Source organism: Lepidochelys kempii, chromosome 11 (genome assembly GCF_965140285.1).
Source record: "Lepidochelys kempii isolate rLepKem1 chromosome 11, rLepKem1.hap1, whole genome shotgun sequence".
Lineage (NCBI taxonomy): Eukaryota > Metazoa > Chordata > Testudines > Cheloniidae > Lepidochelys > Lepidochelys kempii.
The window spans coordinates 22,986,038-23,005,188 of record NC_136390.1 but is presented as its reverse complement, the minus strand read 5'-3'; the positions used below and the strand labels follow the sequence as shown (position 1 = coordinate 23,005,188).

At 40.4% G+C, this 19,151-nt stretch overlaps 1 protein-coding gene across 7 annotated transcripts in view; it reads right to left on the bottom strand.

The window, feature by feature from the left end:
* The window catches only part of ARHGAP15 (Rho GTPase activating protein 15), a 463,932-nt gene that overhangs the window by 395,761 nt on the left and 49,020 nt on the right, over window positions 1–19,151 (bottom strand). For 5 of the 7 annotated variants that reach the window (XM_073305398.2, XM_073305399.2, XM_073305401.2 and 2 more), the window contains one exon: window positions 96–170. In XM_073305398.2, coding sequence (XP_073161499.1) covers window positions 96–170 — 75 coding nt within the window. Of the gene's footprint in view, window positions 1–95; window positions 174–19,151 lie in introns of those variants that run through there. The other 2 variants (XM_078847923.1, XM_078847924.1) reach the window with 2 other exon arrangements.

The window sequence follows — 19,151 nt, the reverse complement described above, 5'->3', positions numbered from 1 at the left end:
GTTCATCTTTAACACAACACATACTATATTTCCATTAAAAACATTTAAAGTAAATAAGCAAAGCAACACATAGATTCTGTAATACAATTGCTTACCGTTTGTTCCTTTGGGCTAATGATGTCTGTGAGTAATAAGTTATGTTGGGAATGATTCCTTCTATGACGAGATATCTGAAAATATATTAATTTACAACTTAGAATCAGCTTGATATAAATGTACCAAGTCAAACAAGGTTTACATGTAAGGCTAGAATGAAACAATCTGTTGACAGGACATGTGCAGTGTGTATATATATGTATTTTATATATTAAATAAAAAATCAAGTTTTTGAAAACCTGGTTCCCACTGAGCATGAACAGACTTTAGGATCATTCTTAGTCCTAATGTTTGTAATGCAACTCTGGCAAATTAAGCTAAAATCAACTGGCATATAAATATGCATTCTGAGCTTATGTAGAACACTTCATTCACAGGATCTCAAAGCAGTTTTAAAAGATGGGTAGTATTATCCCCATTTAACAGATAGAGAAATTGAAGTACAGAGAAGTTAATGATGAGCCCAAGGCCACATTACAAGTCAGTGAGAGAAACAGGAGATAGACTAGAACTGGGAAAAGAACCTAATGTACCTAATATGTCCCAGCAATTGTAATGGCTATCCCTCAACCTTCCATGACTAGAAAGCTACATAAATATTTTGGTCCTGATTCTGATGCTCGGATTGGGTCCTTAATTTCTTTCAGTCCCCTCTTTTTTCCCAGGAGAAAAGTGTACAAAACTGTAATTGACAGAAGCATTACACGTGACCCTCGGAAATTATCAGAGCTACATGAATCTTTCACAATGAACCCAAAACTCACCTGCATTCAGGTTTTCCTACAAACCTGAAACTCAGGCAGGTTACCCAAAGATATGCCAGGTCTCTTTGTAAAAGTTGGTTGTGCTTTAATTGAGTTTTAAACACAAAAGAGGGTGATTTACAGTTGGGAGTTGGAACCAAAACAAGAAAAAAAAATCAAATTTGGCCTGAATTTTACTCCCCATAATCCATTCTCTTATTACCTACTAAAACACAGTTAACAAAAAGCCATAATGTATTGTGTTTACATTTAAATATCTGAATCTACCAACTGTTCTTAATTAATCCGTAGGGCCTCCCTTAAAAAACAATTAACCACATTATGATCCCATATTTTCCGGCACACTTTGCCTTCATGTTTATATGTAACCACGAACATTTTAAGCTCTGAAATCTATATCCTAGATAAATCTCTACTCTCCTAGTCAGAGCTAATGAGCTTAATGAATGACCAGTTATAAATTTAATACAAACCTTTCAGATAAAGAGATAAACATTCTTCACAATTCAAAAAGTTTCTCTGACCTATTTATAAAGAATATCACTTAACAATTTCATTAGGGGTGAGTAACAGCTGGTGACATGGCTGTGTCCTAAAGTGTTTTTCTCTCTTAATATTCTGCATCTTAAGCAATCGAGCCTTCATAAGAAATACTTTAGTTAGTGGCAGTCCCTCCTTTGGGGAGAAAAATATGTCAGACCACATTTTCTGTATTTTGCAATCTTGTTTTCAGGAGTGTCATGTTCCTGTTTTATTAGCATGTAGGGTAAACAAGAATGATTTGCTGATGCTATTGAGAGAACTTCTAAGACTGTGTTCTTTCTATTTAGATTTTGGATTGAACTTAATATTAATGCAAACAGAGGCTTGTGTATAAATTCAAAATAAATGAATTCAATTTATCATTTTTTCTTTATCTTCAGCATTACAAATCTGGAGACTATATACTGCACAAGACATATAACTAAGCTATTCAGGTCTAGATCATATAATTCTCTCCACACCTAATTATTCTTTTACATATAAGAAGGCATATTGCTAAATGATGTTTTTAAAATAATATTTTCTCTCGGCCAAATTACATAAAATGATACACCACTATTCCCGAACGTCTACGTTATAGCCAAGCAATATTCAATGGGTGGCTGAAGAATTAAAATGTGGCTTTTTGTAGCCCTGCATAGCACTCTTGGGACATCCACTGTACTGATCTGAGAGCTTCTTTTGCTCTGGACTTGGGCACAATGGCCACAGCAGCGATAAAGGGAATGCTCTCCATGCTGCCTGACACACGCTAAAGAGAATGGACAAGACTGATTCAGATATACCTTGAAGCAGCCAGAAATAAGGCAGAATGAATGGACAGAGAAAGAGAAGGGAGAAGCATCCTTCAATTTCTTCCCCCAAACCGTGATTGGCATGTGGCGAATGGGATGTGGGAAGGAGAGAGAAAGAACATAAGAACTGCCTTGCTGGGTCAGACCAATTGCCCATCTACACACCTGTCTCCAACAGTGGCTCATACCAAAGCTTCAAGGGGAGTGGACAGAGCAGAGCAGTTTGAGTGATTCACCCCATCATTCCCCTTCATGCTTCTGACAGACAGAAGTTTAGGGTCTCACTAAGCATAAGGTTGGGTCCGTGACCAGCTTGGCTAATAGCCATTGAGGGCCCTCTCCTCCATGAACTCATCCAGTTCTTTTTTGAACCCAGTTATATTTTTGGTCTTCACAACATCCCATGACAATGAGTTCCACAGGCTAATTGTACATTGTGTCAAAAGTACTTTCTCTTGTTTGTATTTAACACACTGCCTATTCATTTCATCCGGTGACCTCTGGTTCTTGTGTTATGTGAAGGAGTAAATAATACTTCCTTATTCACTTTTTCCACACCATTCATGATTTTATAGACCTCTATCATATCCCTGCTTAGTCCACTCTTTTCTAAGCCGAAGAGCACTGATGTTTTTAGTCTCTCCTTGTATGGAAGCCATTCCATACCCTTGATCTTCTTTGTTACCCTTCTCTGAAACTTTTCCAGTTCCAATCTATCCTTTTTGAGGTGGGGCAACAAGAATTGCACTCAAGGTATGGGCATACCATGGATTTATATAGTGGCATTGTATTTTTCAGTCTAATTTTCTATCCCTTTCCTAATAGTTCCTAACATTCTGTTAACCTTTTTGACTATTGTTGCACAAAGAGCTGAAGTTTTGAGAGAACTAACCATGGTGACTCCAAGATCTCTTTCTGGAGTAGTAATAGCTAATTGAGAACCTACCATTACATATGTGAGGTTGGGATTATTTTTTCGAATATGCATTATTTTGTATTTATCAATGTTGAATTTCATATGCCATTTTGTTGTTCAGTCACCCCATTTTGTGAGATTCCTCTGTGACTCTTTGCAGTCCATTTTGGACTTAACTATTTTGTGTAATTTTGTATCATCTACAAACTTTGCCACTTCACTATTCATTCCCTTTTCCAGGACATTATGTTGAATATTTTGAACAGCACAGGTCCCAGAATACCTGAAGACCCCCGCTATTTACCTCTCTCTGTTATGAAAACTGACCATTTATTCCTGCCTTTGTTTCCTGTCTTTTAATCAGTTACTAATCCATCAAAGGATCTTTCCTGTTATCCCATGACTACCTAGTTTCCTTAAAGGTCTTTAGTTAATTATCTTGTCAAAGGCTTTCTGAAAATCCCAGTACACTATATTGGCTAGGTTTCAGAGTAGGAGCAGTGTTAGTCTGTATTCACGAAAAGAAAAGGAGTACTTGTGGCACCTTAGAGACTAACAAATTTATTTGCGCATAAGCTTTCGTGAGCTACAGCTCACTTCATTGAAATACAAATCAGATCTCACCCACAAATCATGTTGTTGCCAATCCTTTAGAATCTAAAATCTAAAGGTTTATTCATAAAAGGAAAGAAGTATAGATGAGAGCTAGAATTGGTTAAATGGAATCAATTACATACAGTAATGGCAAAGTTCTTGGTTCAGGCTTGCAGCAGTGATAGAATAAACTGCAGGTTCAAATCAAGTCTCTGGAGTACATCCACAGCTGGGATGGGTCATTCAGTCCTTCTTCATGCATCCGATGAAGTGAGCTTTAGCTCATGAAAGCTTATGCTCAAATAAATTTGTTCGTTTCTAAGGTGCCACAAGTACTCCTTTTCTTTATATTGGCTAGATTATCCTTATTCAGTTGCTTGTTGACACCCTCAAAGAATTCTAATATATTGGTGAGACAGGACTTCCCTTTACAAAAGCCATGTTGACTCTCCCCCAACAAATCATGTTTATTTAAGTGTTTGTCCGGTTTTGAAGTTGGGCTCACTGGCCTGTAACTGCCAGGATCACCTCTAGAACCGTTTTTTAATATGGGCATTACATTATCTACCCTCCAGTCATCTGGTACAGAGGCTTGTTTCAGCAGCAGTTTACATATTACAGTTAGTAGTTTTGCCAATTTCATATTTGAGTTCCTTCAGAACTTGGTGAATACCATCTGGTCCTGCTGACTTATTACTATTGTATTTATCAATTTGTTCTAAAACCTCTTATACTGATACATCAATATGGGATAGTACTTCAGATCTGTCTCCCAAAAAGTATAGCTCTGATGTGGGTATCTCCCACACATCCTCTGCAGTGAAGACAGGCAAACAGACTGACAGAAGATACTGCATTCAAAAGATTTCCAGAAAGCAAAACAACAATTGCCAGTTCCAGATATAGATGACTTCCTTGTCCCATTATTATATTAATTTAAAACCTTCATTGTGCATTCAGCACCAGAAACATTAATGGAAGCTGCATGCGTGTTAAGAGAGAAAGGGACTCTTAGTTGTTAGTTATTAAATGATAGATAAATTAGTAGTTTTGTGGAAATGATACCCAAGTTTCTGTAAAAGTAGAAAATATGAAATCATGTCAAGTACTAATGGTGGATTCCAATGTAATTCAGACAAGAACCTCCTTCAGCCCCCAAAACTGAATCTAGATCTAGACTTTGAACCTGTGGCCTATCTCTATAGTGAATCAAGCCAAACCAACACTTTCATTAGAAATCTCCCCAAACATCTGGCTCTCAAATGAAATGAAAGAAAACTTTAAACAAAGTTTTTTCTATTCATTGTAATTCCTGGAGAGCATTTTCTTTGGGGATAGTGCCACTCTTTTATTCAGATCTCCATAAACTGAATCAAAGCATCTTGACAGAAACTCCCAACAGAAGTAAAGGCATACTGTGGAGATTTGTCTAAAAACTTGTCAGAACATAAATATTTATATTTTGTAAATATCCCATCTATTAAAACAGTTTACTGGTCACATTACATCACTGCTTCCCAAACATACTTATAGTCAGTAGGAATCTGTTCTGAACAGGACCACTTGATTGACAGAGGGCTGCTTTGGAAACAAAATTTACAAATAAATCCCCAATTTTGCTTTATGTAAAATACTGAAAATCTAGGTGATTATTAACAACGGTAAGGGACACATTATAAGAGTTGTGCACATGCACCTAGAGAAGGCTACATTCCATTAATTTGGTTCCAAGATATTCTTGTTTTATAGGTACACAATAAGGGGCATGATTTAGGAATTCACCATCCCAATACCACGCACCCCATTATCCTAATAAAGTCAAGCTGAACCTAATAAATAGTATCTGTCATAACACCTCTATCTCATCCCATAGTGTGTTATGAAAGGCAGAGATTTATAAGAGTAGTTCTAAAAGGAATCTCAAGGAAAGTTATCTTATCAGCAGTTTTCTGATTTGATGAACATTCTTCAGTCAGCAACAATGTCCCCTGCAGCATTAAAACTCTACTCAGTGAGCGCCTGCAAGTCCGTGGGCAAGTCTGGTTTTGTTAAATTCAGCCTCAGCAACTTCTTCTCCCCTCCTCCCCGCAGTTAGCTAAAGGGTATCCCTCTACTGCTGGAGTTATTCTAGCATCCAAGAAATGAACCAGTGTCATACTTTCTGTAAACACACAGAATATGCAGTAAAATATGCCTGCTACCCCAGTAGGGACTGATAACTCCCTCACAACTACTATTTATCATAATTAATTCAATGTAAATAAAATACCTGAACTTTTACAATTACTTGATCTCTAATTTAATTTCCTTCTGTGCTCCCATTTGCTCTCAAGATGTTTTCTGAAAATAATATGCTTTGCTTTGGGGGTTCACTCTGTGTGCCGATAAACCAATCCTAGCAAAACGCACTAGTTGCTAGTTATTCTTTTATCACAGCAGGACCCAGATCCTAAAAAGGGGCGTTGGGACTCTGTATTCACACTAGAAATCTGATTCTAATCTGACTCATTTTGGCAATGAACAGAAGCATACTCTGATCTTTGTGTCTAACCAAAACTAACCAAGACAGCTGGGATTTCAAATATGGACTTCTCCTAACAAACTGCTCAAGCACAATCTACAAAGAATTATTACCTGGAATTATCTGCTGAATAATTATGAACAAGCAAATTCCAGATAATTGCAAGAGGTTTGTGGATAATTCTCAAACAGAAAAAGAGATTAAATTTGTTGAATAAATTATTCGCTGTGAATTATTCACCCAACAACCTTACCTTGCAGCATACTGCCAGAATCTCAGCCTGCAGACCACTAGGATTTCCCAACTGTGATTTGGTTAACAGAGTTAAGATGATTTGCCACTATAAAAATTTCCTCAAAAATGCTTTTCTCATGCCACCAAGAAAGAGATTTTTTTGGATGTTTTATTAAGTTTTCTGCAAGGATATTTTCACTCTCTCCAAGTTTTGACCTCCCTTTTAAGGGACTTCTCCAGGGGTTATGTCTATTATTTTACTACATCAAAATCAAATTGTAACTTCCATAATGGAGAATCCCTTGTAAACACCCTGAATTGGGACTGCACTTGGTAAGCTCTCTGATAGGCACAGAGAGCTTACCAAGTGCAGGCATGTGCTTAAGTGGTTTGCTGGATCAGGGCCAGAATTTTCAGCGCATTGCAGGATTGAACTTTACAGCTGCAGCTTGTATTTGCTGTACAAATACAAAACTAGCCACATAAACTTCTGTTACTCCCTTCATACAACAAAGGAAGGGCAGGTAATACCGATTCAATGATACCGATTCATTTCATCTCCAGTCACTCAGATACCACAGAGATGGGCAGCTCCTAGACAGAGAGGTACGATAATTTACAATCAATTTCTTAATAGCACCATCTAGGGACAAATGTTAAACACTGAAGCATCTAAATTTACTACTGGGTTCCAAATAAAATATATGTTTAACGTTTAAGACCCATTCTTAGGGGTTATGGAACAAACCACCACCTCTGTGAAGGGATCCTTTATGGCATTTTCTGCCCCCTCCTACTCATCTGGAATATTTCACCAGAATTCCATCCCTAATCATTCCATCCAGTGAGGATGACCCACACTATTAAGAGATGGCTCCTGCACTTTCCCCAGAATCAGCAAGTCCCCAGGATCTGATAACTTCGGCACCAGCTCCACAGCCCTTGTAGCATTCCCAGATTTCCTCATAGCATAACTCCAAGAGAACTCCACTGGAGCCACCCTGTCAGGATTATCCCCAGCAATTGCTGCTCTAGGGACTCCCTGTAAAGTGGAGAGGGGAATTCCCCCAGGTAGAGAGGGTGATGGAAATCATAATGCAACATAAGGCTCGATTAACTTTTCGTCCTGCCTTTTCCACGTGGCTTCATGGGAAGAGGGAGGAATGATATATGTCATCTGAATCTTGCCCTCACGTCTCCCCATGCTGTTCCTAGGCTTCCCCTCTCCCACGAACAGAGGCTGCACAGGATCCATAGGAGGTAGAGGGACAGTGCTATGGAAGTGACTAAGACCTCTCTGCAAAGGAACAGGGATTTTCCTGGAGGGAACTTTTGTGGGCCTGCTAGGAACCAGAATCTGTCGGTACATCACTTAATAAGGAAACCATTTCACAGTCCGGACACATTTGAGTATATTACATATTGTCACCAGAATCTGTACATTCAAGAAAAAATAGGTTTGTGTTACATTCCCTCTGCATGTTTCCTTCGAGCACCCTGCCCTCTATATTCAGTTCAGATCTCTTGAGTGTGAGAGAGTAATGATAATGATTTTGTTTCCCTTGGCCTCTTGATCACTTATAAATCAGAGTCCTATAAACCTTTTCCACTCTGAGAGGGTCTCCTTCATATTCAAGCTTATAAAGGTACATATTTTATATCAAGGAAACTTAGTAGAAAAGAGAGTACTCTACAGGATCAGGGCTTAGTCTGGATCAGCATCCTAACAGTCAATTTACTCCTAATGTAACCACATTTATTCAGCTGCTTTGGTCAATAGGAGTAAGAATACAAAAATGTTCAGATCCTAGTTTAAATTTGGGTCAATCCTTAAAGTGTATTGGATGACAATAAGAGCAGTAATTATGAGTTCCATTCCAAAACATGGGGTTCACTGAAACTGTGCCATATTTCTCCCCAAAGTTCTTGCTGGACTATCTAATTGATATTTTTGTCTCTTAGAATTATTTCAAGAACTCCTCTTCTTCCTATATCAGGCATTAGTTATTTATTTGAATTTACAATACATTGATTCTAAGGATCAAATCCCAGCCCAAACTATGATCCTTTTGCACCTCTCTGGCAATGCAAAGGTTAAAGCTGGCCCAGTTGGGAAAGTGACAATTTCCCTGCCTTGAGGGAGTCCCCATCTCATGAAGCAGGCTCTAAGTCACTCTTTTCTAACCCCCTCTGGTTTAGGAACCGTGTCCAGATAATGCATGGTGGAGAAGGCACAGTCCCCAAGGGCTGTTACCAGTTCATGTAAGGTAGAGAACCCCTAATGCTGCTCTAATTTATGTCAAGGCTATTTTGGCTCCTGTCAGCCCTGGGGTTGAAGAAGCACATAGATGGTACAGCCATATTTCCCTCTGCCCCCTATTTTCTTCACCCTGTGCCTCTCAAGTGGACCCAAAGGTCAAGATCTAAATCTACATTAAATATAATACAGGTTGGTTGCACAGTTGACCATTTCAGTGAACCAATAAGTAACTTGAGAGGTAAGGGGGGCTTTTTATGTTTTGATATCCATTTCCCCCCTGTATTATATACTGTAATCTTTATACACTTCAATAAATAGCATTCCTCTAGTGAAAACAAGTTAAAATACATTAATAATACACATGTATCCATAAGTCAGCCCTCTTCAGCTTGCCTTTCTATTGTTCATAACATCCCTAATACCTTTGGTTAGTACATCAGTAGGAGCAGATACCATGCTGTTCTTAAATATTGCAGGTGTTTTGTGTTGGATGGTACTTTAGTGAAACCGGAAGCAACAGGAGGAGCACCAAGGGAATAGAGTCCTCAACAGTAGTTTCTTACATTGTGCCTTCACCTGTCACGTGTGTAGCTCTGCATTTCTTGATGTTTTTTTTCTATAAGAGCAGCAGCTCACGTGAATTGTTAAAAACAGAAAGCAACTGTATACTTTCTATCCAATTTATTATTATTTTAATTAAAACAACAAAGTAGAAAAAGAAGAAATGTATGGTCTACATGAAAGAAACCATTATGTTTAATTCATTATATCAGCTATTTTGAACTGAAGTTGCTCTCCAAAATGGTAGCCTCAAGGCAGATGGGCAGACAGAGTCCTTAAAAATTGAAAGCTACATATACAAAAACCCATTACATAACAGTTGCACTAAAAATTGAATGTATTACAATAGTGGGTTAATGTAATTTCTGTAAGCATCGCCTTATTGGAAGAAGAACAGTTAATAATAATGTCACAATGCTATAGAGCTGCAAGAACTATATAGTCATATATATATATATAAGAAGTATTCTTAATACTCCAAGACCTACAAACATAAGCCTTTCTAGTAGATGCTTCATTAATGTATCTCTTTATCTTGCCCGCCTAATTCATTCTCCCAGAGTTAGACAAGCCAAAAGCTCACCTTATGCTACTGCAGAAGCAATTTTTATTTTTGAAGGTTAATCCAACTCAGCAGGATTTAGGGATGGCACTTTTCCTTGGTCGTAGGCATGTTGGCTCAGGCCAGACAGCTGTTTGGACATTCTCCACTGGGAATCTTGCCCTCAACACCCACAGTTGATGCACATACATGGTCTACTGGCTGCCTACTTCCATGCCCATCTGTTCAGATGGCATGGTGCCCACTCACAAGTTCGCTGGATCCTTGCCCTTAGTGTGTAGGTGCCAGGCAATGATGGGCTTAGATGGGCAGCCTGAAAAATACTGCAAGTGATCATTTTTTTTCCTTTAGGAAGTCCTTCCTCTGTTATAGCACTGCAGCATGGATACCACATGCTACCCTACGCTTAATCACACCTGTGGACATTTATGTGCCAAAAAAAACATAACAAGGGCTATTGAAAAAGGAAGAGACAGGAAGATGCAGAGAGATAACAAAGACTCTTCTCAGAGATTGACAGGTTGTGCTGAAACCACTACCTTGGCTATCCAACTGCATTGGGGCTGTCAAAAGATTTTTAACAAAGGTACGTAGCCCATTTTACTGCACTGCAAAAAAAGCAGTCCCACAGAAAATAATGGCACTAATAAAAAAGGCCAGTAAAGAGGCTAATTCAATAGAGCTCGCATTTTAAATTGCTTCTCCTTCTTTGAAAAGTCAAAAACCTGCAGCAATAGAATAAACCCAAATAAACCCTTACAAATAAGAAGCTGTGTGTTGTCCTTTTACAAGGGCAACACATAACAAGGGATGTTTTCCCATGTTCTTTAGGGCTGAGAAGAAACCTGACTGTGGATGTTATAGTAAAAAGCAATACTATTAACAATAAAACATCATTTTCTTCTCGAAGACAGACTTTAGTTTATAGTAGATTAACATATAGTAGGAGTTTATGACTTTAACGTAGCAAATAAAACCTTTTTCTGTTTGTGAATTATCCACACATAGACTTTAATTTTTACAAATATATTGGTCAAATAATTTCAATAGCAAACACTTTATGCACTTTATTTCAGCCCAGGGCTGATTTGCAAATATTCACGACAACTATGTTTTCACCTAATTGTTATTTGTTGTGCAAGATTAGTCACCAAAGGGACATTGCACTTTTTTCTGTTCTCTGACTAGATGACTGGAACTTTTAAAAAACAGGAGGAAGGAAATCAGTGATTTCAAAATGAGAATATTTTCAAATGAATATTCTAAGACTCTTGCTTTCAGCCAGCATTCTTGAAAAAAAAATATCACATACACACACACACACAAATAAATAAACGGAAAAATAATTAAATGGATTGCAAATATCATGATAGCATATTCACGTATTTATTCTAATTAGTGTTTGTTAATATTTTTGCACTATGCACCAATCGCCAGTTCCAAAGATTATAAATGCTTGTTTGCAGATGGAACAGAGACATAAGAAATATATGGCTGGATCTGCATCCTGGACTGGGACTCTAGATGCAGTCAGAAAGCAGTGGAAGGCTAACTTAGGCCTACACTGGGATCTTATTGTCATGCAGTTTGATTAAAGATGACCATTTATATAATTGATATTACCTCTGTTATCCAAGTACCATAAATCTTGTACAAAGCATATCATGTAAGGTGTCAATGGAAAAGTTATGATTTGCTAAGTATGATTATCCTGTTTATATGCATTGTATGCGTCATCTTCTTATCTGCATGCATCATCTTCTTATCTGAATTATGAATATTGGCTATGCAGTTGTATCTAAACCTGGGTGTAACCCAGAATACAACACATCAGATAGAATTTACATTAGGGCTAGACAGCTATGTGTTGATGGCCTATCAATGACACTCCACTCTCACTATGGGCCATTGAAGAAACTTATCCTGTCCAGATATCAATTCCTGAGGATGCCTCAGAAAGCAAGGAGCCAATGGCCACCCCCTGTGATTCAGCAAAACCTGTAGGGACATGTGATATTCTCATGTGATCCTGGACTTGGGCCAGTAACTTTCCACAGACAGGGGCTGTGGGCTTTGTTTGTGACAGTTAATTTCCATGTACATGGCAGAGGATATACAAAGACACCTGGAACATCTCCATGTTGCCTCTTTCCTGCTCTGATTCTCTGGACTGTGGATTTGCAACTAAAAGGAGCATCTTGAACTATGGATTGAAGACTTCCAATCTTTTGGAAATTAGCAGAGAGACTTTACAAGCCAGCAGTCTATTCTTTCACCGCTACAAACCTGATATAAGGACTTTGCAATCATTTGTATGTATATGATCTGTTAACCATTTATAACTTTATTTTATTAATAAATCTTTAGTTTGTTTACTAAGGATTGGTTGACAGTGTGATATTTGGGTAAGATTTGAGATACATATCGATCTGGGGTGTCTCATCCTTTGGGATCAGTAAGAACCTCATATATGGTCAAATGGGTTTTCAATAACCTCTCACTGTATTAGACTTGGTTGCCTGGATGGGAGGCAAGTTTTAGAATTCCAAAAGGGGACTGTGTTTAGCTTCTGGTTAACCCGTTTGTTACTGCAGAAGCTCTTTTGTTACTGACTTGATTAATCTAATTATGTAATAAACCACCCATTTGGGGGAATGTCTGCCCTATTTCTTGCAGTCTACCTTGAGTGTGACATTCTCAATGTGGTCCATCCCAGGCACCTGGTCACACTTATATCAGCATAGCTACATCGTTCAGGGGTGTGAAAAATCCACAACCCTGAGCAAATTAGCTGTTCATTCTAACCCCCCAGTGTAAACAGCATTAGGTCGATGGAAGAATTCTTACATTGATCTTACTACCACCTCTAGGGGATGTGGATTACAAATACTGATGGGAGAACCCATCCCATTGGCATAGGTAGTGACTACACTGAAGCGCTACCGTGGTGCAGACATCCCGCTTGTCTTTGAGCATGTTCAGCTGAATCAGACGTGTTACTACTTGATCTGTTCTAGTCTGGACATGTTGTCAGTCTGCTGACTCCAAATTTCACTGGAGCAGTGCCAAAAAACTGATGGCTCCAGAATCAAATTATATTTAGCTTATACACAAGCCAAGAAAGTCTATATGAATGTCCATTGACCAAAACCAAAGAATTCAAATGTTGTTCTAATAGAACTGTCACATGTAAAAGTGTGGAAATTGCTTTGTTTTGAAGTCAAAGCTTAGCTCCACTTTTTTAGTAAGAAGAACAGATCAGTGTTAATACCCTCAAGTATCTTTACTTGTATTTTCACCAGTCAGGTGGTTGACTGCATGGCATAAGAGGAAAAACATTGCAAAACATTTACAGTAAGAATTCTGTTTTTGTCAGTGGAAGAATTTTCAAAGACACCATGTTCTTACAAGTGATCACAGATAGTTTTGTCTCCTATCACTACAGAAAGTCAGAACTCATGAACCCCTGATTTAATGTTGCTCTTGCCAGCAATCTTTAGTGATCAAAAACAGAGATGGGATGAAACATTTGGGTACCACTGAACATAAGGATATGTAGAAGTCTGTCTGCTTTACCACACACTCTCCCTCCTCTTTCTACCAGCAAATTGAGGAATCCTCCAAATGCTTCCTATTGGCTGACATTCACCTCTTTATCAAATCATTTCCTGTAAACTAGCAAGAATGTCTCAGTATTGCTTAAAAGGAACCCAGCACTCATCTGGAAGATGCAACAACCTTAGCCCATGGTACAAGATTTAAAAAAAAATCAGCTACAAGCTCCCTAAGCATTATTATAATATCAATATGAAAAAATAGTTACCAACTTTTATAAGTGCTATATTTAAAGTCTCCTTTCAAGTGAAAGGGGGATTTCACAGAAAACCATTGTTAGGAAGTGTCCTTCCTTTTTTCCTACTCTACCTGGAAGCCTGGAGTACTAGAAAAAGCACAAATGTTTGTCTTTCCCGTTACTTTTTCTATTATATTTCTTAGTTTTTCACCTAATTTGAACACTGATACACACAGGATAACAGTGATTGCTACTGTAATGGGACAGTAAGATAACCAGCTGGCCTCACGGTTAGGCAGTGAGCCTACAGTTTCTGTTGCCCTAGTTGTTCAAAGGAGCCTCAGCCAAGTTGTATGCAGTGGGCCTCAATCACGCCTGAGTGATTCTATTGTTTCCCTTGGGGTTCTGCTGCTACCGGGGGGTGGAGGGGTATAGAAGGCCATCTTCAGTCTGTATTCAGGGATGAGGGGGAATCTACCAATATTCCTTGGTCAGATCAAGGGTGGATATGTACCTGGCAGCCCCAGCCTCTTCAGCAATTCATCGACTCATGGCATAGGATTGGCATTGAATTTGGACACTACATACACTTTTTGAAAGTCTGTGCAGAACTGTGTTGAGCCAGCTGGTTTGGGCATAAGTATTATTGGACTCTGCCACTCACTGTGTGGCTCTTTGATGACTCGCATGGTTAACATGTAGCTCTTGTTTCACAGTCTCTCATTTTTCTGGGTTGTGGTCTCACACTTTCTCATACTTTTTGTCCAGGTTCGGTCTCTATACAGTGGAACACTAGGTGAGTCTGGCCAGGGGTCACTGAAAACATAGAGGGGAATGCACTGATGAGCCTGTGTAACTTCTGTTCCTGTTTGGGTTGTAAGTCTTTTCCCAGCTGACATTGTCTATAGATAGGGAGCTGTTGTAGTAAAGGGGCTGGGTTTGGGCTCAGGAGGGAATGGAGTGATGCAGTCTTTCCATGCTTTCCGTAGGTTGACATGATATATTTAGGTGGCCCTTCTCTTCTTGGGTTGGCAAGCTTCATAATCTACCATGTCAACCCATCTCACTAGTTCAAAGGGCCCCTTTCCAACATGTTAACAGCTTGGATTCAGATGTAGGTAGCACGAGTAACACTTGGTTCCCCATTGGAGTCCTCAGACACAGGCACCTTGTTGCTTGGTCTTGTTGCACCTTCAGTAAGTTCTCTTTTGCAAATGTTCCCATGGACTTTAGATTTTCTTTTAGTAGTAATATATACTGTACTGTGCTGGTGGGCAGAGGTGGATTACAGTGTTTTGGGACATGGGGCCAGAGCAAGTGGGGGCCCCGCCCTATCCCTGCTACCTGCAGTCTCTCCCTTCCCCCAGTGCTCCTGCTGGAGAAATGGGGCCGTCTGGTGCTCCTGTCGGGGAGCAGGGTCGGGGTGTGGGGGCTTCCCCCACTACCCTGCGGGAGCACCGGGCAAGTGGGCAGAGTGGGGCAAGCCCCTGAGCCCCGATCCTGCTCGCCTGAAGGAACACTGGGCCAGTGTGGAGGAGCGGGGTCGGGGCATGAGGGTTCCCATTTTTCCAGGGCCCCCCAATTGGCTGGGCCCCGGGGCACAGGCCCCGTTGGCCTAGAAGCTAATCCACCATCACTGCTGGTGGATCTTAACTCCTGTCCCTCCCAAGTTTCATGAATCAGATCTAACAGTCCCTGGGGTTGTCTCCCAAACCAACCCATCAGTTTGTGGGTGACAGACGGACGTTAGATCTTTCACCTTTAGCAAGTTGCACATCTCCTTCATTAGCTGTGACATAAAATTTGTTTGCTGGTTGGTGATTATCTCTTTAGGGATCCCTACCTGGGTAAATATTCTCATCAATTTGGTGGTGATGACTGCAGCTTTTGTGGAGCAAAGGGGTATCCCCTTGTGGTAGCATGTGGCATAGTACATAATAACTAAGAGATATTGGTTCTGTGCTATGTTTTTTTCAAGCAAGTCTATTAAATCCATCCCTACCACGGGGAGGGAATCTAGCAGGGACTTAGGAATTTTCTTCAGGCTCATCCATTGAGATTCAGGGCATGAAGCACAACAGGCTCACAATTCCTTGTGGATACCAGGCCAACACAATCTTACGATCACCCTTTCCAATGTTTTTTTTCCACCCAAAGAGCCCAACCTTATCCCCAAAATTGAGATTGGGTGTGAGTTGGTGGTATCAGTTAGCATGGCATATGTATGCTGTCTTAGCCTCTTCTAACTGGTGCTTGAGTTCTTGACATACTTGTTGGACGTGTGCAGTCACAACAGTTAGTAATGATGGACACTGGCGAGACGAGGGGATACCAAGAGTGGAACCCATAATTTGTGAAGAAAGAGTTCTACTGCTTTGTGGCATGTATGGTCTTATTGTAGGAGCATTCTGCATGGGGAATGAGCACCAGCCAATTTTCCTGGTGGTAATTTAGGAATCAGCATAAATACCGCTGCAGGACCTGATTGACTCTTTTTGCTTGATTGTTGTACTAGGGTGGTCAGAAGTCTAGGTGTGAGGTTCGATGCCCAAGAGGTGCAGAAATTCCTGCCAAAAACAGTAAACAAACTGAGACACCTGGTACTATACTTATGAGCACACATTGAAGATGAAAGACATTGCCTTTGAACAGGTGGGCTGAACTCCTAGGCCGTGGGGAGGCTGCAACATGGCATAAATGCACCATCTTTGTCAGGTGATCAACTATCTCTAGAATTGCAGTGTTCTCATGGGAAGGTGGTAGCTCCAAGATGAAGTCCATAGACACAATGACCCAAGGCCAAGGTGGAGTGGGTAAGGACTGAAGAAAATTAAAGCTGTTTCACACATGGGGGTTCTGATCTGGATGCAGAGGTCACAGGACTAGATGTAATTTGTTACCAAAATGCACAGGGCCAGCCACCAGAAACTCTTCAACACCAGGGCCTGAGTCTTTAATTGACCAACGTGAACTCCCAGAGAATCATCATGGCAGATTCATAGGACTTGCAGCCTGAGTCAGACATTGGGTACGTAGAAATGCGCCTTCTGATACAGAATTCCGTCAGAGAGGGAGAAGGTCAAGGCAGTTTGGGCACTGGTATTGTCTAGGGCTTGGTATATCTGAGCTGCAAAAGGATCCTTGAGCAGCAGGGAATGTATAGGAGGAAGCAGGTCATGGACAGAGAAACCCAAGATCAAATTAGATGTTTTGAGGATCGTGGATGGAGTCTCCTGGTCAGGTTCACAGAACTCTTCCCTCAACCTAGCATGGTCTACACCAGGAGTTAGGTCAGCTTAACTACATCACTCAGGGGTGTTGATTTTCACACCCATGAGCAACATAGCTGGGTTAACCTAATTTTTTACTAGGTCAGGCCTAAGACATCTGTACATGCTGGTCATGCTTTGCTTGGTCATTTGAACAAATAAGAATGTCAACAAGATAGGTAACAATGAACTGATCCCTGAAAATGTCAATGATAAAGTGCTAGAAGGTCACGGGAGCATTACATAGACCAAATGGCATGACCAGGTATTCCAAGTGTCCATACCATGTGTGTTAAGCCATATTCCACTCATCTCCTTCTCACACCTGCACAAAGTTATAGGCCCTACAGAGGTAAAAATTTGTAAAAATTCAGGCAGTGCATAATTGGTTTAGGAATTGATGAAGGAAAGCAGGTAATGGTTCTGAACCATCAACTGATTGAGGGACCAGTAGTCAATGCAGGGCCTCAGGAAAGCATCCTTCTTTTTAGTGAAGATGATCACGTCCCTGCTGAAGTGCATGACCAGATAAACCCTTCTGCAGATTCTCTTGCAGATAGACATGAAGGGTCTGGAGTTATGGTTCGGAAAGTGCATATATTTAGCCAAAGGGAATTTCAGCGCTTGGGTGAAGGTCAATTGGACAGTTGTATTTGTTGTGCAGGGAAAGGGTGTCCACATTTCCCTAGTCAAATACATCTGCAAGATCATGGTACTTGCGAGGTATTTCAGTGGCAGAAGGCATGATGGCCAGGGGCGTGCCCAACTCCTGCAGGCCTGTTCCCTCATATTAGGGATTCCCCATATGATAACACAAGCTGCAGAGGATACCAGTTCTCTCTTTGGCCTCAGAAAGGCAGAACAGTTGGTAGTATAAGGACCAAAAATTGTACTGTCCCTTTTTGCCAACAGATACAGGGGCCATGGCCAGTGAACCAGGGCATTCCCAGGATGACCAGAGAGTGGGGGCCCAAATCAACCGAAACTGAAGGTTTTCCCTGTGCTCCTGAAGGGTAATGACCCCCAAGAGGAAAAATTATGTCTGTAGACCCTATCACAGTTACACTACTCACATTTGTACACTTCTGAGGTACTACACATCTGATGTACTACACTAACACCCTACACAAAATTAAAATTACCTCACTGTTTTTATGGCAAATTATTGACATCCTAAATGCTAAATAATGAAATAGATTTTAGAAAAATGCTTTAAAAAAAGTCACAAATTATTTCAAGCAATTTGCCAGCTATTTAGTGTCCTTTATTTTGTGTCTCTGTCTTACATTTTAAAGAGGCCACTGTCTCCTGTTTGTTATTTGGAAGGCCAAGAGGCATGACTGCAAACCACTTATGTTGTCTTTGTGCACTATTTGTGCTAAGTCAGGTAAGCAAACAAGAATATGTTTCAAAATAGACAATACATTCTGTGTAATTCTGGTGGGCAGAGGTGGATTACAGTGTTTTGGGACCCTGGGCCAGAACAAGTGGGGGCCCCTCCCTACCCCTGCTACCTGCAATTTCTCCCTTCCCCCGGTGCTCCTGCCAGAGAAATGGGGCCGTCTGGTGCTCCTGTCGGGGAGCAGGGTCAGGGTGCAGGGTCTTCCCCCCACCACCCAGAGGGAGCACCAGGCAAGTGGGCAGAGTGGGACAAGCCCCTGAGCCCCAATCCTGCTCTCCAGAAGGAACACTCGGCCAGTGTGGAGGAGCAGGGCTGGGGCATGAGGGTGCCCATTTTTTCAGGCCCCCTCAATTGGCTGACACTTGGGCATAGGCCCCGTTGGTACTGATTCCAGAAAAGAAGTCCATGCATATAAACTGTTTGGACTCATCCAATTTTCTGCTTGCTGCATGACACTGACAGTAAAGGCACATATCCTTAATATAGTAGATAAAGAAAAGAAGAAATGGAATTATTCTGTTTGAAACTTCTGAAGCATCTAAACAGACTGGAAATTGCCACTGATTTGATTGTCCTTACACTGCAATGATAGAAAAGTCAACCAACTTACAAGTAATAAAAAAAAGAAACATCTGTTGCTGTTAGAAAATTCTGTGGTGTATAAATGCAGTACTTCGGACACATTTCAGTACATTGCCATTGCATTGCCAGCAAAGTCACAAGAAGTGGAGATACATATTTGTGGGAAGGGACAAAACTTGCATGGCAAACTGGTTATTTACAAGTGTGTTGATGTCTCTCTCTCGTGTCCAATGGAGGCTTCAAAACAGCATCTTGATACT